Below are 23,479 nucleotides of genomic sequence, written 5' to 3' on the forward strand. Positions count from 1 at the left end.
ATGCTTCAATGTGCTGTGAAGTATGGCGGAATGTACAGTAGAGCATACTCCTTTATAGGTCAGTGGCTATAAGGAACTAAGAATGCTTGATGAACAGGACCTTCAGGATCTCTCCTTCCATGCCCTCTGTTTCCTCTTACGGAGACATAAGAAAATTAGAAGCAGCCTGTTAGTGGTGATGCCAAGAAGCTTTACTGTACACAAAGGGCAATGAAATTCCCTTTCCCCAGTTAAGCTGCTGAGGGGGAGATTATTGAAAATATTGAAACTGCGATTTTTCTGTATTAAGTGAGACAGAGTTCAGCCATCCTTCAGTTTATTGGATGATGAATTACGTTCAAAGCATCTACTAGTGCCTTCTGTTCCTTTCGTCTCCCCTCCCCCCCCACTCCCCGAAAGCAAGTTTTGAAGAATTTTATGCTTAAGACATATACGCTGCTTTTTAAAAAAAAAACTGATTAAGGGGAGGTGAGTGGACAGTAATCCTTGTTACAAAGCACTGCTTTACTCACCTAGATAATGGACGCCATGTTTTCATTACATTGCAAAGTATTTTGGCATTGGGTAAAGTTTTTACCAAATATTTAACTTGGCTTTCCCTTTTTTCTCGTCATTCAGTTCAGTGGCATATTCCAAATCTGTATTTTTGTCCAGTACAATATATTCCTTGTTTTTCAACCAAACTTTCCTTTTCAGTGAGGAAGATTGCCACAGAAAGAATGAACTGAGAAATTCAAATCCTTGATTCATGGATAGTTGAGACCACAATACAGTTTGTGCTTTTAATTTGATGCATCGGTTTTCAATTATGGTCGCATTCCACTTCCCTCTGTGAGATGTGCTCTGAATCTAACAGCTCAGCTGTAATATGTCTTTCTTGATTTTCCCCTTTAACAGACAAGGACTTTGTATTATCTTTAGGCTTGTATCCCTGCAAATTAAGATGTTTAAGGGGTGACCTATTTTAGGCTTTTAAAATATTTTAGGTATGGATAAAAAATTAGCTGGTTAACGGAAAAGGTGGATCTGTTTCTAGTTGGCAAGGTTTAATGAATAATATGCCACAGGTTTTAAAGCTAGGGTTTAAAAAAAATTTACGATCTATATAAATGACTTGAATGAAAGCATTGAAGGTGGCTAAACCTGGTGATGACACAAAGATAATAGGTTGTAAGGTGGAATAAGGAGGCTACAAAAAACTACAAGTAAAGTTAGTGAAGATCTAGCAAAGGGAGTGTACTGTGGAAAATGTGAAATTGTCCATTTTGGCAGGAAAAATATAAAAAAAAAACATTATCAGAACGAGATTGAGGAGCTCTGAATTGCAGTGCGATTTGGGTGTACTAGTGCATGATTCATTAAAGGCTTGTATGCCGGACAGATAAGATTTATTACGTGGCAAATTACGATGCAATAGTAGGGAAGTTATGTTTTATTTGCAAAAGGCATTGGTGAGACCACATCAGGTGTGTTGTGTACAGTACAGGTTGTCTTATGAAGAATGGTTTGTATCTGCTGACATTTGGAATAGTGGGAAGTGACAAATTAACAGGTTGGATGTGTACAATATGCTCTGTCATGCTGAAGAATCTGGAGCTAGGAATCATCGTTTAAAATCAATTGATCACCCATTCAATATAGATGAGATAAAATGTATTCCCTGAGGATGGAGAACCTTTGGAACTCGGCTTCCACCATTGTTTGAGGACAGAATATTTTCATATTTTTGAAGCAGAGGTAGCTTCTTGATAAGCAAGGGCAGAAAAATTACTACAAGGAAACAGGAGTGCAGCATTGAAACTACTGTTGGATCCTCTGATATTAAATGGCTTAGCAAGCTCAAGGGACAAAGTATTACTAATACATTTGATCGTAAAAATTGCTTGAATAGGTAGAAAAACTTTCTTCTGGTGGCAAGAAACAGTCCAGAGCAAAAGTGCCTAATATACTTGGAGAATGTTCAGGGTGGTGTCAAAGGAAGTTAGTGGGAACCTTGAAATTATGGAAAATTCCAAAGATAAATTGAAACATTTTGGGTAAGCTATGGATACAGTGGCCTGCAAAGGTTTGGGCACCCCTGGTCAAAATTTCTGTTACTGTGAATAGCTAAGCGAGTAAAAGATGACCTGATTTCCAAAAGGCATTAAGTTAAAGATGACACATTTCTTTAATATTTTAAGCAAGATTACTTTTTTATTTCCATCATTTGCAGTTTCCAAATAACAAAAAAGGAAAAGGGCCTGAAGCAAAAGTTTGGGCACCCTGCATGGTCAGTACTTAGTAACACCCCCTTTGTCAAGTATCGCAGCTTGTAAACGCTTTCTGTAGCCAGCTAAGAGTCTTTCAATTCTTGTTTGGGGGATTTTCGCCCATTCTTCCTTACAAAGGCTTCTAGTTCTTTGAGGTTCTTGGCCCGTCTTGCATGCACTGCTCTTTTGCGGTCTATCCACAGATTTTCGATGATGTTTAGATTGGGGACTGTGCAGGCCATGGCAAAACCTTCAACTTGCGCCTCTTGAGGTAGTCCATTGTGGATTTTGAGGTATGTTTAGGATCATTATCCTGTTGTAGAAGCCATCCTCTTTTTATCTTCAGCTTTTTTACAAACGGTGTGATGTTTGCTTCCAGAATTTGCTGGTATTTAATTGAATTCATTCTTCCCTCTACCAGTGCAATGTTCCCCGTGCCACTGGCTGCAACACAAGCCCAAAGCATGATCGATCCACCCCCGTGCTTAACAGTTGGAGAAGTGTTCTTTTCATGAAACTCTGCACCCTTTTTTCTCCAAACATATCTTTGCTCATTTCGGCCAAAAAGTTCTATTTTAACTTCATCAGTCCACAGGACTTGTTTCCAAAATGCATCAGGCTTGTTTCGATGTTTCTTTGCAAACTTCTGACGCTGAATTTTGTGGTGAGGATGCAGGAAAGGTTTTCTTCTGATGACTCTTCCACGAAGACCATATTTGTGCGGGTGTTGCTGCACAGTGGAACAGTGCACCACCACTCCAGGGTCTGCTAAATCTTCCTGAAGGTCTTTTGCAGTCAAACGGGGGTTTTGATTTGCCTTTCTAGCAATCCTACGAGCAGTTCTGTCAAAGTTTTCTTGGTGTTCCAGACCTCAACTTGACCTCCACCATTCCTGTTAACTGCCATTTAATTATATTACAAACTGAGGAAACGGCTACCTGAAAACGCTTTGCTATCTTTTTATAGCCTTCTCCTGCTTTGTGGGCATCATTTATTTTAATTTTCAGAGTGCTAGGCAGCTGCTTAGAGGAGCCTGTGGTTGCTGATTGTTGGGACAAGGTTTGAGGAGTCAGTTTGATTAATAGGACTAGATGTTACAATCCCTAAAGTTTCTGCACTGCACTGGACTTGAATGGAAGTAGTTCTTAAAGATGACCACAAGATGATGTTACTACCATTACGACACATCTTCAGTTGTGTACCTCGACATCATTGGGTGTTTCGGCCTTTTATCACAAGACACCCTCAGCCAAGGCAGGCCCACCACAGGCTGATCAGATCTGGGTGTGTGTCACATGGTTAGTCTCTAGATCATCACTTGGCATCCCAGACAGCAACCCTTCTTTTCAGCCACAGCCAGTGACTGCTCATTTCAGCAGCGTTAACAAGTGCTTTGATTGCCTTCCTAGGGCCTGCCCTCTGACTCCTACTTCCCTCAGCAGCATTATGATGGAACTGGCTACAAAGCCCCTGCACCCCACCTCAACTGGGTGCACTTTTACATTCCAGCCTCACTCCTCTGCTTCAACTGCAAGGTTGGCATATCTCAGCCTTTTCCATTCGTAAGCCTCATACACAGCATCCTCCCAGGGGACCGTCAGCTCAATGATAAAGACGCATCGACAAGAGTTGGACCAAAGGACCAGGTCAGGCCGCAGGTTGATGTTGCAATTTCAGATCGGAAGGTAAGTTTCTGGCCTAAATCAACACGCATTTCCCAGTCCCTGGCTGCACTCAGTGGGCGTGAGTCGTGAGGCAAGGGGTTAGCCCCCGGTTTCTCTTCTTCCCGGATGAAGGATGGTAGTTGTGGGACCGTTGTCTGGGCATTGAGAGGCCTGGCGTCGGTGGTTACTCTCCTACCCTCAAGTTCAGTTGCCAAACACCTCAGCACTTGGTTGTGTCGCCAGATGTATCTGCCTTGTATTAGGCTGGTCTTGCAACTTACCACGATGTGCTTGAGGGATGCCGGAAATGCGCCCAGAGGACAGGCTGGATCCTCTCCCAGCCAAAGATTTAGGTTTGTAGGAGCAGGCAGGACATCATATGTTGCTCTGATGATGAAGCTCAAACTGTTTGACTCCATGCTCCACAGCTCACTCCATGTGATCTTCCTCCTCTCAACATCCTCCCACCTCATCCAGCAGCCTTGCTTGGCTTGGGATATTGCTTTAGCACATCTGGCTGCTGCTTCTTGGTGGCGCACCTCCTCCACCACCAGGTGCCGGTGTTCAGTTGTAGTAGCCTTTTGCCAGGTAGGTTTCATCATTCCAAGGTCAAAGCCTCCTCTGCCCTGTTGGACATAGCCCACTATGTCCCGGTGTCGGAGGGCAGCTTCTGTGTCCGGTACTGCTGCGACTGGGGTCCATTTCTTCCCTGTTGCTAGAGCAGGAGCAACGCCTCTTATGATTGGGTCCTGAGATTTTTTGAGTGTCATTTCCAGCCTTGCTTTGGCACATCTGTATTCCTCCATCAGGCTAGAAATTGGCAGAGAAAGGGCTCCGTTCCCGTAAAGTCCTATGCTGCTTAGGCATATAAGTAGCCCAAGCCACTTCCTCACATGTGAGTTCACCAGCCTCTCCAGCCAATTTGCATGAGACATAGTGACCTCAGATGGTAATTGGCCACATAAGTCGGGACAGCAGTCCAAAGTGAAATTACCAAAGCTTCAACCTCCCTGGGAGAGCCGTGTTGTTGATTAGATTGAGGTCACTGATTGTATTCTGCCTTAGTTGTTCCACCTGCTCTGTGTCTCCAAGGTCTGCATTGTACCAACGTCCGAGGCTCTTGATGGGCTTCTCCAGTACAGTTGGTATTGGCTCAGCGTTGATACAAAACCTTGTCGGTAAGTCGGCCTTTGACGATTGAGATACTGCGAGACTTGCTGCGTTTGATCTCCATTTGTGCCCATTTGATGTTTCCCTGGAGTTTATCTAGTAGGCATTTGGTGCATGCTTTTGTTGTTGTTATTGTGGACATGTCATCCATATACACCCTGATTGGAGGGAGGCGTGCAACCCGTTCTTCAAGCGTTTCCCCCTGACCACCCATTGTGATGCTCGGATAATGAGCTCCGTTGCCACGATAAGTGTCAGAGGAGAGATGGTGCAGCCCGCCATTATGCCTATCTCAAGGTGCTGCCAGGTGGTGGTGTTATCTTCTGTTGTGACACAGAACTGCAGATCCTGAAGGTATGCTTTGATCAGCTTTGTAATGCCCTCTGGAACCTGGAAAAAGTTGAAAGCTGCCCACAGAGTCCTGTGAGGCATCGACCCAAAAGCATTGGCAAGATCTAGGAAGACCACATGTAGGTCTTTGTTTTCTTGGCAGCTGCTTAGAGGAGCCCGTGGCTGCTGATTGTTGGGACATGGTTTGAGGAATCAGGGTATTTATAAAGCTTTGAAATGTGCATCACCTGGCCTTTCCTAACGAAGATTGTGAACAAGCCATAGCCCTAACAAACTAATTAAGGTCTGAGACCTTGGTTAAAGTTATCTGAGAGCTCAAATCTCTTGGGGTGCCCAAACTTTTGCATGGTGCTCCTTTCCTTTTTTTTCCCCACTCTAAAATTGTTCAAAACAAAAATATTACACTAACCTTGCTTAAAATGTTGAAAAGAATGTTTCATCTTTAACTTTATGACTTTCGGAGATCAGTTCATCTTCTACTCACTTAACTTCACAGTAACAGAAATTTTAATCGGGGTGCCCAAACTTTTGCATGTCACTGTATTAAAATTTGTGGAATCTGGGTGTGGTGCAAAGTAGGCATAATTCAGCCACAGGATCAAACTTGAGGCTGATTTATACTTGTGCGTACGTGCTACGCCATAGCCTATGCAGGTGGCCTATGCCGTTCTGAGCATTTATACTTGTGTGTTGGTGTATCTGCATAGCTCTGGAATTCACCGCCAAAACACTAGTTGGCGGTGGGGTTTCTATGCCACTGTGTTGAGTTTCTTCCTGTACTTCAAAGAATGGCGATTGAAACTGAGCGCATCATGTTGGAGTTGGAGCTAATAAATGTTGAACAAGAGTTTCTTTTCTCTCAATTCTGAAATGGCGGAGAAGAAGAAGCAACCGGAAATGCATAAGAGGAAATGCGATGCTACCAAGTGGACCAATCACAGTTGTTGCGGTCTGCGTTGCCGCGATGCGTAGTTACATTTTGGAAGAGGTGCACGTTAGGCTATGGTGTAGGGTTCGGCATAGAGTACAGCGTAGGGTACGTGGCTATGCTGTACCTATGGCGTACATTTGACGCAGAAGTATAAATTGGGCTTAAATTGGATGTCATTCTGTATCTGTTAAAAAGTGTTACATGTTCTACTTCACACAAACACGAGGAAATCTGCAGATGCTGGAAATTCAAGCAACACACACAAACATGCTGGTGAACGCAGCAGGCTAGGCAGCATCTATAGGAAGAGGTACAGTCGACGTTTCGGGCCGAGACCCTTTGTCAGGACTAACTGAAAGAAGAGATAGTAAGAGATTTGAAAGTGGGAGGGGGAGATCCAAAATGATAGGAAAAGACAAGATGGGGAGGGATGGAACTAAGAGCTGGAAAGTTGAAATTTTGGATGAAGAAATTATAAGTGCAAGTCTTTAAAGATCAAATTCTAAATAGACTTTAATTTATATAGGCTAACATTTTTTTCACAGTGAATTATGTTCAAGTATGGAGTATTTTGGTGATGGAATCTATTGTAGACAGCCAGTATGTGCTTTGTATTTCATATGACAACCATTGAGCTCATGGAGGCAGATGAATGTGTTCCTGTGGAGCAGGGATTCCCAGTGTTTTTTATGCCATGGACCAATACCATTAACGAAGGGGTCTGCAGACTCCAGATTGAGAACCCTTGCCGTGGAGAGAGTTTAGTTATGCAGGTGGAAACTGGAAACTGAAAGATGGAAATCAATGTGATTTATTGTTTTATTGTTTTTTTGTTTTGTTTTTACTAGAGATCCAGCATGGTAACAAGCTCTTCTAGCCCAACAAGCCCGGGCCACCTAATAACAGACTTATAACCAATTAGCCTACTAACCTGTATGTCTTGGAAATGTGGAGGAAACTGAGAAAACCCCCATGGTCCTTAAAAACAGCAGTGGTATTGAATCTGCGTTGCTGGTGCTGGTTTGCTGGCCTTTATTAATCAGAGCATTGAGTGTAGGAGTTGGGATGTAATGTTGAATTTGTATAAGGCATTAGTAAGGCCAAATCTGGAGTATTGTGTACAGTTCTGGTCACTGAATTATAGGATAGATGTCAATAAAATTGAGAGAGTACAGAGGAGGTTTACTAAAATGTTGCCTGGGTTTCATCTCCTAAGTTACAGAGAAAGGTTGAGCAAGTTGGGTCTTTATACTTTGGAGCGTAGAAGGTTGAGGGGGGACTTGATAGAGGTGTTTAAAATTGAGGGCGATTGATAGAGTTGACATGGATAGGCTTTCTTCATTGAGAGTGGGGAAGATTCAAACAAGAGGACATGAGTTGAGAGAGGACAAAAGTTTAGGGGTAACATGAGGGGGAACTTCTTTACTTAGAGAGTGGCAGCTGTGTGGAATGAGCTTCCAGCAGAAGTGGTTGAGGCAGGTTCGATGTTGTCGTTTAAAGTTAAATTGGATAGATATATGGACAGGAAAGGAATGGAGGGTTAGGGGCTGAGTGCAGGTCGGTGGGACTAAGATGGGGTAAAAGTTTGGCACGGACTAGAAGGGCCGAGATGGCCTGTTTCCGTGCTGTAATTGTTATATGGTTATAATAGCATTATGCTAACTGCTATGCAGCCCCAATATAGGTGCTGATATTTTGGTCTTTCATTGTATTGAAGGAAAATAATTATTATTTTCATACCCTATCTTAACCACAGTACTAATAGAATAGCTGTTTTTGTTTTAATCTTCCATTTTTAATTTTGTTAAATCAGTGCTGCCTGCCATCTTGGGTGGTGGTGAGAGACCTCTTGCCACAATTTCAAAGAAGAGTAAGGATATTCTTGCTATTCTGGCTAATATTACAGCTACAGAAAGGGTGGGTAATGTAGCAGGATCCTCTTTTGAGTCAGTATGGGTGGATGTCAGGAAAGGAAGGGAGCAGTTACTCTATTGGGGGTATTCTATAGGCCCCCTGGTAGCAGCAGATATAACAGAGGAGCAGATTGGGAGGCAGATTTTGGAAAGGTGCGAAAATAACAGGGTTGTTATCATGAGTGACTTTAACTTCCCCAATATTGATTGGCACATGATTAGTTCCAAGGGTTTAGATGGGGCAGAGTTTGTTAAGTGTGTCCAGGACAGATTCCTGTCACAGTATGTGGACAGGCCGACTAGGGGGAATGCCATACTACATCTAGTACTAGGTGATGAACCGGGTCAGGTCACAGATCTCTCAGTGGGTGAGCATCTGGGGGACAGTGACCACCGCTCCCTGGCCTTTAGCATTATCATGGAAAAGGACAGAATCAGAGAGGCAGGAAAATTTTTAATTGGGGAAGGGCAAATTATGAGGTTATAAGGCTAGAACTTGTGGGTGTGAATTGGGATGATGTTTTTGCAGGGAAATGTACTATGGACATGTGGTCGATGTTTAGAGATTTCTTGCAGGATATTAGGGATAAATTAGTCTCGGTGAGGAAGGTAAAGAATGGTAGGGTGAAGGAACCATGGGTGACAAGTGAGGTGGAAAATCTAGTCAGGTGGAAGAAGGCAGCATACATGAGGTTTAGGAAGCAGGAATCAGATGGGTCTATTGAGGAATATAGGGAAGCAAGAAAGGAGCTTAAGAAGGGGCTGAGAAGAGCAAGAAGGGGGCATGAGAAGTCCTTGGCGAGTAGGGTAAAGGAAAACCCCAAGGCATTCTTCAGTTATGTGAAGAACAAAAGGATGACAGGAGTGAAGGTAGGACCGATGAGAGATAAAGGTGGGAAGATGTGCCTGGAGGCTGTGGAAGTGAACGAGGTCCTCAATGAATATTTCTCTTCGGTATTCACCAATGAGAGGGAACTTGATGATGGTGAGGACAATATGAGTGAGGTTGATGTTCTGGAGCATGTTGATATTAAGGGAGAGGAGGTGTTGGAGTTGTTAAAATACATTAGGACAGATAAGTCCCCGGGGCCTGACGGAATATTCCCCAGGCTGCTCCACAAGGCGAGGGAAGAGATTGCTGAGCCTCTGGCTAGGATCTTTATGTCCTCGTTGTCCACAGGAATGGTACCGGAGGATTGAAGGGAGGCGAATGTTGTCCCCTTGTTCAAAAAAGGTAGTAGGGATAGTCCGGGTAATTATAGACCAGTGAGCCTTACGTCTGTGATAGGAAAGCTGTTGGAAAAGATTCTTAGAGATACGTTCTCTGGGCATTTAGAGAATCATGGTCTGATCAGGGACAGTCAACATGGCTTTGTGAAGGGTAAAGCGTGTCTAACAAGCCTGATAGAGTTCTTTGAGGAGGTGACCAGGCATATAGATGAGGGTAGTGCAGTGGATGTGTGGATTTTAGTAAGGCATTTGACAAGGTGCCACACGGTAGGCTTATTCAGAAAGTCAGAAGGCATGGGATCCAGGGAAGTTTGGATTCAGAATTGGCTTGCCTGCAGAAGGCAGAGGGTCGTGGGAGAGGGAGTACATTCAGATTGGAGAATTGTGACTAGTGGTGTCCCACAAGGATCTGTTCTGGGACCTCTACTTCTCGTAATTTTCATTAACGACCTGGATGTTGGGGTAGAAGGGTGGGTTGACAAGTTTGCAGACCACACAAAGGTTGGTGGTGTTATAGATAGTGCAGAGGATTGTCAAAGATTGCAGAGAGACATTGATAGGATGCAGAAATGGGCTGAGAAGTGGCAGATGGAGTTCAACCCGGAGAAGTGTGAGGTGGTACACTTTGGAAGGACAAACTCCAAGGCAGAGTACAAAGTAAATGGCAGGATACTTGGTAGTGTTGGGGAGCAGAGGGATCTGGGGGTACATGTCCACAGATCCCTGAAAGTTGCCTCACAGGTGGATAGGGTAGTTAAGAAAGCTTATGGGGTGTTAGCTTTCATAAGTTGAGGGATAGAGTTTTGAGAGTTGCGATGTAATGATGCAGCTCTATAAAACTCTGGTTAGGCCACACTTGGAGTACTGTGTCCAGTTCTGGTCGCCTCACTATGGGAAGGATGTGGAAGCATTGGAAAAGGTACAGAGGAGATTTACCAGGGTGCTGCCTGGTTTAGAGAGTATGCATTATGATCAGAGATTAAGGGAGCTAGGGCTTTACTCTTTGGAGAGAAGGAGGATGAGAGGAGACATGATAGAGGTGTACAAGATAATAAGAGGAATAGATAGAGTGGATAGCCAGCGCCTCTTCCCCAGGGCACCACTGCTCAGTACAAGAGGACATGGCTTTAAGTTAAGGGGTGGGAAGTTCAAGGGGGATATTAGAGGAAGGTTTTTTACTCAGAGAGTGGTTGGTGCGTGGAATGCACTGCCTGAGTCATTGGTGGAGGCAGATACACTAGTGAAGTTTAAGAGACTACTAGACAGGTATATGGAGGAATTTAAGGTGGGGGCTTATATGGGAGGCAGGGTTTGAGGGTTGGCACAACATTGTGGGCTGAAGGGCCTGTACTGTGCTGTACTGCTCTATGTTCTAATATTTATTGTTTGAGGTAGAAGTACAAAAATTCACTTTTATGTTATACACATCTTGCACCCTTTATAAAAACCCTTCATTGCTGTAAATTGCTTGGTAAAATCATGAAAAGGACATAGCGGTTGTGATAGAAATGCATACCTATCATCCATTTTCAAGAACAATTCAACTATTTTTAAATAACTCATTGAGTCGAGGCACAAAACAATTAATCCACTCACAAAAGAATTCAAACATGGCGTTACTTTTCAGTAGGCTTTCAGTTTAAGTAGGTAACATCTCCAGGTACCAAACTGAAGTTCCTGTTCATATTTTTACTTCTGTGGAGGATGGTTGCATCAACACAATTTATAATTTCTAGCACCTGAGCCCTTTATCAGAATCTTTTACTTGAACGCCAGTGATTTCAAATTTCAAGTTATAGTAACAAATTAAAATAAATTAAATTTATTTTACTAAACGAGAAATCAAATAAATTTACTATCATGCTTTGATATTTATTTCTCTTCCCCAAGGCAGTCTGATCTCATGTGATCAGCAGATTACCTTGAATAATGCTCCTTCTCCAATAGTTGATGACTAGCAGTAACTTAAAAACTTTTGTCAGTAAATAATAGTGCTAACGATGGTCTCAGCCTGTTTAACTGTAAGAGGCAAATGCTGTATATTTGAAGTAATTGCTTGAAGAACCAAAATTAATTGAAGAAACAAATCAGGCAGCATCTATGGAGGGGAATAAACAGTTGACATTTTGGGCCAAGACCCTTCATCAGGACTAGAAAGGAAGGGGCCAGAGGCCAGAAGCCAGATTAAGAAAGGGAAGGAGTACAATTGGCAGGTACTAGGTAAAACACCAGATGAGGGGAAGGTGGGTGGTTGGGGGAAGGGGAATGAAGGGAGAAGCTTCAAGGGGATAGATGGAAGAAGTAAAGGACTGAAGAAGGAATCTAATAAGAGAGGACAGTGGACTATGGAAGAAAGGGAAAGAAGAGAATGATATGGAGGTGACAAGCAGATAAAAAGAAATGAATGTTCACAGCATTAGGTTGAAAGCTGCCCAGACAGAATTTGAGGTGTTGTTTTTTTTTCCCTTGGGTATCCGTCTTTCTGAATAAAAAGATGTTTGCTCTCCAACCAGAGTTTGGCCTCATGGTAGTAGAGGAGGCAATGGACAGATGTGTATCAGAATGAAAATGGAAAGTTGAAATGAAGGGGGTTGACACTAAGAGTTCCTGCAGTTTTGCAGTGGACAGAGAAGGTGCTCAACAAAGTGGTCCTCCAGTCTGTGTCAGATTTCACTAATGTAGAGGAGGCCACACTCGATACAATAGATCATCCTGACAGACTCGTAGGTGAAGAGATGCTTCACCTGGAAGAACTGTTTGTGGCCCGGAATGGTGATGAAGGATGAGTTGCAGGGGTGGGTGTAACACTTCTCCCATTTGCAGGGATAAGTGCCTGGAGGGAGATTTAGTGCTCCAAGTTATTGTGATCTGAAATAGGCTACCTGAAAGTAGAGGGGAATCAGTTGTATTGGTAGCTTTCAAAAGGAAAGGAAATATTAGTAAAGGAAACAGTTAGAAGATGGAGGAAGAGCATTTGTGGATTGTGAATTGGGTCAGCAAGTTTTCATCAAAAATGGGAAAGAGAAAATTATGTTAGTTTTAAATTATAGAAAGGATAAAGAAGCATGGATAAGACGGAGGAATCTCTCTGATCAGATGAGGCCAGGATTACTAGTGTTTTACAAATAGTATTTCTTACTTTGTATCAGTGAAATGTGTGATTAAAATGTAAGGAAGTACAATGTACCTCATTATTCCCCTTTTTATAGTTAACTGAGAAGCACAACCCTGCAAGAAATGCATTATCTACAGGAGGGTTTCCTGAAATCTGTTTTTTTTTCTTATTGAAGAGAGTAGGAGTAGATTTCCTACTTCAAGGCTATGACGTATGTGTTGGCCTTGAAATGTTCATCGTGCACTTTCCTGTTCCCTCTGTCAGGGACATGGCGTACAAGCATGATCTATTGTATGACAAATGGCCACGGCAGAGCAGTTTTTCGATTAACTACTGTACTATTGTACTGTACCTCCGTTGTTGAACTTCATCCATTTTTATCTGGACCATGCAGACCTGAACAGTTATGATCTTGTACACTCAAAAGGAGCTCTTAAGTGGATGTTGTGTTGGTTTCTTGTACAAATGTGGCATCAAGCTGACCAAAGAATGGTGAAAGTGTGTGTGTGGTTTAACTATTTGACACTAATAGTTGATAACTCTGGCTACATTAGAACAGATGTAATTCATAAAAGTAGGTCATGAGCTGTAAAGCTTTTCAAGAAATCCTAGGTTCAGATATAGTGTGTTCAATTAACGTGGAAAGAAATTTGAAACCACTTAATGTCCACACAGGGGGAGTGGCAAACTGAAGATACCTAATAGCCTTGCACCGCCACAATCCCACAGATGCCTGGAAATGTGCAGGTATTTCTCACATTCACAGTAGTAGTGAATGCCATGCAGTGGCCTCCTGGTAGCTGTGACTTGGAAACTTTGGCACTGGTGTCAGCATGGGCATTACAGTAACCAAGCACGGACCACTCTTCAAGATCCTAAACCATGCTCTCTTCAAAAACAGCAAATCAGAAGCCAATGTGGCAAAATTGAGTTTTTCTACCTGACCTGAAACCAGTAACTGCTGTTAGGAGCAGCCATGGACTATCAATTGGTCTAGCAACTGAGTGAAGATGTTCCCGGAAGCGTGTTGCAAATATTGATATGTGTTTCATTATTTGATGATGTATGACATAAAAGAAGATGATGGTTTTGTAAATAATTATTTTCAAATGGTTTACTGGAAACAGCTAGAATTTTGCCTTTATTTTATTATTGTTGATGTTTTTAGAACAATGAGATCTATTTCCTTTCTTTGTGACTTCACAATTACTCTGACTTTATCAAATTCCGGTGGAGAATTGTTTGTACATATTTTGCTGATCTCCTCTTGCATCATATGTTTCACTTGACTCCTTACAGTGAGCTACAGAGTCACCTATGACAGTACATTGGTTTCCCGAATCCAGGTTACTACAGCAGTGACACCATTTCCTGCAGCTCATATTGAGCTTGGCTTTGTCATGGGAAGAGATATTCTGGTGGATGGGGGAAATGATTCAAGGATGTCAAATGGGCAATGAGCATTTAGGATGGCATGAGCAGCACAAGCACATGTGAGTGGCAGTAGTAGTACACCATTTTAGACACCCTGCTTGTCCTCTTGGGGAGCTTCTGGCCCATTTGTAGAAAAATCTGCATTTCCAACTTTGGCCTTCCCTTTCACCTCAGAATTTACAGAGCTGAAGTTGAAGCAAGTCACTGCTTAAAGGACTGCCTAAGAAGAAGAATCCTACTGAATGGTGTTATGGAAGTATATTAATGAAGATTGAAAGATTAATTGTCAATTGTTTGCACAACATCTGTCATTTTGCAGCATGGGTAAACATATTCTGTGCATGTTTGTTAATTCTCAGCTGGAGTTGGAGTACATGTGGATGTTTCAGTTCTATATCTTAGCACAAATTTCATCCCATGCTAATGTATTGTGCGAAGATCATATAACTGACTAGTACTGACTATCTCCTACATAATAACAATGAAGCTGAATATTCACCACACAGACTGAGGATTTAAGGAGCCCACTCAACACAGAGTCACCTGTGACAGTATATTGGTTTCCCGAATCCAGGTTGCTACAGTAGGGCAATAAATACAACTTTTCTCACTGATTACTAACTTCAGACTTTTTAACTTCCCAAGCACCTTTTCTTATCCCCTATCACTACTGTACTCTTTCTCCTTCCTTCCCTTCTGACCAACAGAGATGGACTCTGTGCTAGAGATCCAGTTGCTGTGGCTTTCCCCTACTACGGCTTTCCTACCAATAGCATCCAAAGGGATATACTCATTATTGAGGAGAACAGCTACAGGGGTACTCTGCACTGTCTGCCTATTCCCTTTCCCTCTCCTGACAGTCATCCAGGTACCTGGCTCCTGCAACTTGGGGGGTGACTACCAACCTCTAGATCCTATCTATCTATCTCCTCATTTTTCTGTATGTTGAAGGTCATCCAACTGCTGCTCCATTTCCTTAACATGAACTCTAAGGAGCTGCAGCTTGGTGTAGTTCATGCAGATAAAGTTCTCACATCTCACACAAGGAATATACCACATATCTGAGCCCATTCGAGCATATCAGCTGTGTACTAATAAGGAAAAAAAGCTTACTAGAAACTTAATTAGAACCTCTGCCTGATCTCACGCAAGCCTGTTGAGCCAAAACTTGACACTCTAACACTGGCCACTCACGTAGTGGCTACTCCGCTTACACCTAGCTGCTTTTTATTAGCTGCTGTCAAGTGCCTAATAGATCATTATGACTGCAGCCTTCCAAAATGTCCTGAAAGAATGTGAGCTCTTTTTATATCGCTCAGTGCTTCATTAACAAACAACCTCAGGCTGATTATAGCCTTCCAAAAGTTCTTTCGTATAGATTAAAAATGTGATTGAATGCTTTATTCCCTTAAGCAAATTTACTGTTTTTGTACACTGTGGCTCAATGGAAGTACTCTCTTTAAGGGTCAATGATTGGTGACTTACTGAGACCAAACTATGTACAATAAACAACATTAGAGGTAGTTGATATAATTATGAAATGCTGAAAAGGGGTCTTGAGGTGAGATTTTTGTCTGGAGTTTATTTAAATTTGTGTTGTGTTTATGCATTTTTCCACTTGGGCTCCTTTTTATATTCAATAGTAGTTATTGGCCAGACAGAATATTACAAATCTTTGAATCCTTAAAATATGCATGATTTTTAATGTTAGGGATTTATCTTTTCGGTAAATTATTTCATGTTGTGTAATCAAAAATCTAAAAAGCAGTATGACGTGTTTTGGAACACTGTCTTGAAAGACTTTCTGAGGAGACTGGGAACAGCTAGAAGTTGTGGCCATATAGGAACTTGTAATGTTGTAACGTAATAATACAGCTATGCTGGTATTTCAAGATTTTGAAAATAGATCTTAAATCTTAAGATTTCTCCAGAGCCAGAAGTTGTGGAATGGGAAGGTGGTGTTTGTAATATGTAGCTGGAGAAGTGGTAACAAAGAAATTCATGTTCCTGGGATTTGGGAACCAATTTGTGAACAAGAAGATCAATTTAATTAAAAGTCAGTGATATGAGGGCATGTAAACTTAAATATTTAAATAATTGAGGCCCTCCATTGGTAGGTGTTGTGTCCCAGCTGTCTATGTGATACACAACCCAGTACACAAGCTAGGGCAGTACAGTATGGAGTGCAAGGTGCTGCCAGTGTAGCAGGCTCCTCCTCTCCATGCAGGTGATCAATCCAAAGGAACGGCAGAATCTGATACAATTTGGCACCAGCAATGCCACAGGTATTGCCAGTCAGTGTTGAACTCAATGTAGGACTCCAGCTTCAGATTTTTCCTCTGGGTTTACTCCCGAAGCCTTCTCCATGAGAGTGTATAGTTGCAAGGTAGTGGAGGTTTGAGGCCAGAGTTTTCCTTTTACTAGATGAGCTGCCAACCACAGCTGATGAGCCTCATCTGCCGGAAGCGACTTGTTTTAAGGCGCAAGTAACCCACCTTTGCCCCTTCTGTCAGTAGAAATGGCTCCACGGGGCTTAGTAGCTAAGCCACCTAAACAGAACTGGGACCAATTCTCCCGAAGATGTTAACTTGAACTGTGGGGAAGGCTGAAAATAAAATGGTGTGGTGAAGAACCAGAGCATCAGGGCATCATTAAGAATCAATAAATAACAATAAAGTTAAATGACCTTTCAAAATTTATAGGGGTAAATTTAAATTTTTGTGTATAAGTGGGATCCAAAATATATTAAATGGAAGTGTGGCAGAAACTGAATCCAGAAATATCTTTGAAATGAATTAGTTGGTCACAGCCTTGAGAACAAGATCCAAAATGCTGACATGAGAAAAACCAGTGTGTTAGGGATCTGGAGCTGCAGCCTGATGACCTGCTTATCAGGGAAAGTGAAGAGGTGATAGACAGGAGCTACAGGGAGGTAGTCAACCCTAGGCTACAGGGGTCAGAAAACTGGGTCACTGTCAGGAGAGGGAAGGAAAATGCCTGGATAGTGGAGAGCACACCTGTGGCTGTCCCCCCCAGCAACAAATATCTTGTTCTGGATGCTGTTGAGGGGGATGACCTGACAAGGGATGCCCACGGTGACTGGGTCTCTGGCACTGAGCCTGGTGCTGTTGTGCAGGAGGGAAGGAGGGAGAAGAGGAATGTGGTAGTCATAGGGGATTCCATAGTCAGGGGAACGGACAGGAGATTCTGTGAGCCTGATGAAGATACCCGCATGGTGTGTTGCCTCCCAGGTGCCAGGGTACGGGAAGTCTCTGATCCGGTCCAGAATATTCTGAAGGGGGAGGGCGAGCAGCCAGTTGTCTTGGTACATGTTGGTACCAATGACATAGATAGGACAAGGGAGGAGGTCCTGAAGAGATATTTCTGGGAGTTAGAAAGGAAGCTGAGAAGCAGGACCTCCAGGGTAGTAATCTCGGGATTGCTACCTGTGCCACGTGCTAGCGAGGGCAAGAATAGTAGGATCAGGCAGATGAATGCGTGGCTGAGAGACTGGTGCAGGGGGCAGGGCTTCAGATTCTTGGATCATTGGGATTTCTTCTGGGGGAAGTATGACCTGTTCAAAATGGACAGGTTACACCTGAACCTGAAGGGGACCAATATCCTGGCGGGAAGGTTTAATAGAGCTGTTAAGGAGGGTTTAAACTAATTTGGTAGGGGGATGGGAACTGGAATGATAGAGCGGAGGAAGGGGAAAACAGAAATAAATCTAAGATGGTGAGCAGTAAAGATGTCAGGAAGGACAGAAAGGTGATGGGGCAAATTTGTAGCCATTGGGATGAGTTGCAGTGCAATCAAAGCGAAAAGTACCAAGTACTGGTCTTAAGGTGTTAAATGCACGCAGCATAAGGAATAAAGTGGATGATCTTGTCGTACAGCTACAGATTGGCAGGTATGATATTGTGGCCATCACTGAGACGTGGCTAAAGGATGCATGTCTCTGGGAGCTGAACGTCCAAGGATACACGGTGTATCGGAAGGATAGGAAGGTAGTCAGAGGGGGAGGCGTGGCTTTATTGGTAAGAAATTATATTAAATCATTAGAAAGAGGTGATATAGAGTCGGAAGGTGCAGAATCTTTATGGGTTGAGCTAAGAAATCACGGGTAAAAGGACCCTGATGGCAGTTTTTTATAGGCCTCCAAACAGCTGCAGTGATGTGGACTAAAGTACAACAGGAAATAGAAAAAGCTTATCAGAAGGGCAGTGTTATGATAATTGTGGGGGATTTTAACATGCGAGTGGATTGGGAAAATCAGGTCGGCACTGGATCTCAGGAGAGAGAACTGGTAGAATGTCTGCAAGATGGCTTTTTAGAACAGCTTGTTGTTGAGCCCACTACGGGATCGGCTGTACTGGATTGGGTATTGTGTAATGAACCAGAGGTGATTAGAGAGATTGAGGTGAAGGAACCCTTAGGAGGCAGTGATCATAACATGATTGAGTTCACTGTGAAATTTGAAAAAGAGAAGCCGAAATCTGATATGTCGGTATTTCAGTGGAGTAAAGGAAATTGTAGTGGCATGAGAGAGGAACTGGCCAAAGTTGACTGGAAAGGGACACTGGTGGGAAGGACAGCAGAGCAGCAGTGGCTGGAGTTCATGTGAGAAGCGAGGAAGGTGCAAGACAGGTATATTCCAAAAAAGAAGAAATTTTCGAATGGGAAAAAGGATGCAACCATGGCTGACAAGAGAAGTTAAAGCCACAGTTAAAGCAAAAAAGAGGGCATACAAGGAAGCAAAAATTAGTGGAAGACAGAGGATTGGGAAGTTTTTAAAAGCTTACAAAAGGAAACCAAGAAGGTCATTAAGAGGGAAAAGATTAACTATGAAAGGAAGCTAGCAAATAACATCAAAGAGGATACTAAAAGCTTTTTCAAGTATATAAAGAGTAAAAGGCAGGTGAGAGTAGATATAGGACTGATAGAAAATGATGCTGGAGAAATTGTTATGGGAGATAAGGAGATGGCGGAGGAACTGAATGAGTATTTTGCATCAGTCTTCACTGAGGAAGACATCAGCAGTATACTGGACTCTCGAGGGTGGCAGGGAAGAGAAGTGTGCACAGTCACAATTACGGCAGAGAAAGTACTCAGGAGGCTGAATAGGCTAAAGGTAGATAAATCTCCCGGACCAGATGGAATGCACCCTCGTGTTCTGAAGGAAGTAGCTGTGGAGATTGCGGAGGCATTAGCGATGATCTTCAAAAGTCGATAGATTCTGGCATGGTTCCGGAGGACTGGAAGATTGCAAGTGTCACTCCGCTATTTAAGAAAGGGGCAAGGAAGCAAAAAGGAAATTATAGACCTGTTAGCTTGATATCGGTGGTTGGGAAGTTGTTGGAGTCGATTGTCAAGGATGAGGTTACAGAGTACCTGGAGGCATATGACAAGATAGGTAGAACTCAGCATGGATTCCTTAAAGGAAAATCCTGCCTGACAAACCTATTACAATTTTTTGAGGAAATTACCAGTAGGCTAGACAAGGGAGATGCAGTGGATGTTGGATATTTGGATTTTCAGAAGGCCTTTGACAAGATGCCATACATGATACTTAACAAGATAAGAGCCCGTGGAATTACGGGAAAGTTACATACGTGGATAGAGCATTGACTGATTGGCAGGAAACAGAGAGTGGGAATAAAGGAATCCTATTCTGGTTGGCTGCCGGTTACCAGTGGTGTTCCACAGGGGTCTGTGTTGGGGCCACTTCTTTTTACATTGTACATCAGCTATTTGGATTATGGAATAGATGGCTTTGTGGCTAAGTTTGCTGATGATATGAAGATAGGTGGAGGGGCCGGTAGTGCTGAGGAAACAGAGAGTCTGCGGAGAGACCTGGATAGATTGGAAGAATGGGCAGAGAAGTGGCAAATAAAGTACAATGTTGGAAAGTGTATGGTTATGCACTTTGGCAGAAGAAGTAACCGGGCAGACTATTATTTAAATGGGGAGAGAATTTAAAGTTCTGAGATGCAACGGGAGTTGGGAGTCCTCGTACAAGATACCCTTAAGGTTAACCTCCAGGTTGAGTTGGTGGTGAAGAAGGCAAATGCAATGTTGGCATTCATTTCTAGAGGAATAGAGTATAGGAGCAGGGATGTGATGTTGAGGCTCTATACAGTGCTGTTAAGACCTCACTTGGAGTACTGTGGGCAGTTTTGGTCTCCTTATTTAAGAAAGGATGTGCTGACGTTGGAGAGAGTACAGAGAAGATTCATTAGAATGATTCCGGGAATGAGTGGGTTAACATATGAGGAACGTTTTTCCGCTCTTGGACTGTACTCCTTGGAGTTTAGAAGAATGAGGGGAGACCTCATAGAAACATTTCGAATGTTGAAATGCATGGACAGAGTGGATGTGGTAAAGTTGTTTCCCATGATGGGGGAGTCTAGTACGAGAGGGCATGACTCAAGGATTGAAGGGCACCCATTCAGAACAGAAATGCGAAGAAATTTTTTTAGCCAGAGGGTGGTGAATCTATGGAATTTGTTGCCACAGGCGGCAGTGGAGGCCAAGTCATTGGGTGTATTTAAGGCAGAGGTTGATAGATATCTGAGTAGCCAGGGCATCAAAGGTTATGGTGAGAAGGCGGGGGAGTGGGACTAAATGGGAGAATGGATCAGCTCATGATAAAATGGCGGAGCAGACTCGATGGGCCGAATGGCTGACTTCTGCTCCTTTGTCTTAATTATGGTGACTTTTATAACAGTTTTGGAAATGCACGATGGGCTATGAACAGATCACAAAGGAACTCTATGTATTTTATCAGTTTAAAAAGTGAGCCTTGGGCTTGTATTGAAGAGTTATTTTGGGAGTCTTTCTGATTAATTTGATAGCATGTGGCCCAGTAATTAATCTAATTTCTGAGTCATGTCACTGTAATACTGTTGGTCCTGCTATCTGAGAAGCGCTGTGAGAGGCTGAATTTGCTGGGTGCTGCTGTCAATGGATCCTGTCGCTGTTTGTACTCCCCTTATGAGAGAGGAATCGCACAAATCAAAACAGTCTGCTGGCAAACTTGGTATTCAGCTGGTTAAATTTAGTTGGAATTGTAGTCAGTCATTTGGGGAAATGTACGTTTAGCTATTGCCAGCACTTCAATAAATAAGTGATGTTTCTACAGAATCAGAATCAGGTTTAATATCTCCGGCGTATGTTGTGAAATTTGTTGTTTTGCGGCAGCAGTACATTACAATACATAATAAAAACTATTTTTAAGTATTTAAAAAATTAAATTGAATAACTAGTGAAAAAAGAGAGAAAAAATAGTTGAGGGTAGTGTTCATGAGTTCATTGTCCATTTAGAAACCTGATGTTGGAGGGGACGAAGTTGTTCCTGAAACATTGAGTGTGTCTTCAGGCTCTTGTACCACCACCTCCTTCATGGTAGTAATAGGAAGAGAGCATGTCCTGGGTGATGGGGGGGCGGGGTCTTTAAATGATGGATTCTACCTTCTGAGGCATTGCCTTTTGAAGGTGGCCTGGATGCTGGGGAACCTAGTGCCCGTGATGGAGCTGCAGAGTTTATAACTTTCTGCAGATTTTTCCTGTGGTGATGCATTCAGTTAGAATGTTCTCCACAGTACAGCTGTAGAAATTTGAGAGTATATTTGGTGATAGACCAATTCTCCTCAAACTCCTCTTGAAATATTGCTGCTGTTGTGTCTTTTTTGTAATTGCATCAATATGTAGGGCCCAGGATAGATCTTAAGTGATGCTGACACCCTTGAAACTTGACAGCTTGAAACTGTTCACTCTTTCCACTTCTGATGCCTCAATGAAAACTGATGTGTGTTTGATTGACTTCCCCTTCCTGAAGTCAGCATTCATTTCCTTAGTCTTACTGATGCTGAGTGCAAGGTTGTTGCTACGACACAACAGAGATGGTCTATCTCACTCCTGTACACCGATTCGTCACCTTCTGAAATTCTGCCAACAATATTATGTTGTCGGCAAATTTGTAGGTGGTGTTTGAGCTGTGCCTAACCACACATTTGTGGGTGTATTGGGGGAAGAGCAGTGGGATAAACATAGATTCTTGAGGTGCGCCAGTGTTGATTATCAGTGAGGAGATGAGAAGAGATTCCATTTCATGCCTGGAACTAGTTACATGGATTTGTAGCCTCTGGTTTAAAATAACTTTGGTCTGGTGACTTTTCTGCAAGCATTTCCTTGAGTGATACATTTTCTTTTCAATTATACCACAAAATTAGGCCATCTCTGCTAATTCATCTTTTGGGAGATTTGCTATAAAGACTTGCAAAAGAGAAGGGAACTTTAACAAAAGTTTTTTTTAAATTGGTGAATGGTGTAATTTAAGATATCTTCATGGGGGTTGAAATTAATCTTCCAACTCTCCTTGCATTCCTTCCATGGGGAACTAAATTTAAATCCAGGCCACGCTGAAATGTAGTACTGTGTTCTACTTCAGAGACCCAGAGCGAAAACGTTTGGCTGTGACTCCAGGAAAAATCTATTGTAATGAGTTTTTGTGCCAAGTTCCTGCTGTTTATAATAGGAAGATTCAGAAGTAAGATATAGATTTAATTTGTTGTTCTTACCTTTGAAATTGATTCTAATTTCTCTGCTCTTGTACTGTCATAATATGTTTTCAAGGCTTCCTTTCCCATTGTATTCCATTCTTGTGATAAATTCGTTATAGTGTAATACTTGGTGTAATATTTTTGCATTGAATTTTTTTTTTGGCTTTGGTTCGTTTTGTAGTCAACTAGTTTTCCAAATGGTTGTAGTCTGTTTGTTCAACAAAATAGAACTGGCTGATGAAATGACATAAATATTACAAATTTGTCTTTTCGTCAAACAGGTATGGAATTCGTCCAGAGAATGTGATCCTGTATGGTCAGAGTATAGGCACGGTACCCACAGTAGATCTGGCTGCTCAGTATGAATGTGCTGCAGTTATCCTTCATTCACCCTTGATGTCTGGAATGCGTGTGGCCTTCCCTGATACAAAGAAGACCTACTGTTTTGATGCATTTCCGAAGTAAGTGATTCTTTTTCTTCCAGTTTTAACTGACTTTGCATTGATTAACAGATTTTGATGAAGCCGGAGTTTGGTTTTGTCATATGGCTTTCTTTTAAAGGTTTGTTGATCTTTGTTCTGCCTGGCCAACAGAGTAATGTGGTGCTGCTCTTAAAATTCTCCAACTTCAGATACTGCTCTGTTCTGATTGGAAAGTAAGATCTCCTTTTGAGCACTTGCATATAAATGAACTATTTGGTGAATTTGCATGTTGCTCATCGGTAGAAGGATTAAAGGGAAATTGAAAAATTTTTTCACCCTAAAAGTGAAGGCCATCATGAATTCCCTTTTGGAGAAGACAAAATCAGAAACTGTTGTACCATCTTAAGAAGTACCTGCATGAACACTTGGTTTAAATCTA

General features: G+C 42.4%; 1 protein-coding gene across 1 annotated transcript in view; it reads left to right on the plus strand.

Annotated features, from left to right (window-relative positions):
* abhd17b (abhydrolase domain containing 17B, depalmitoylase) overlaps positions 1-23,479 on the plus strand; it is a 95,893-nt gene that overhangs the window by 67,414 nt on the left and 5,000 nt on the right. The window contains exon 2 of the mRNA XM_063049024.1: positions 22,900-23,079. Within this exon, the coding sequence (XP_062905094.1) occupies positions 22,900-23,079 (180 nt within the window). The remainder of the gene's footprint in view (positions 1-22,899; positions 23,080-23,479) is intronic.

Source organism: Mobula hypostoma, chromosome 5 (genome assembly GCF_963921235.1).
Source record: "Mobula hypostoma chromosome 5, sMobHyp1.1, whole genome shotgun sequence".
Taxonomy (NCBI): Eukaryota; Metazoa; Chordata; class Chondrichthyes; order Myliobatiformes; family Myliobatidae; genus Mobula; species Mobula hypostoma.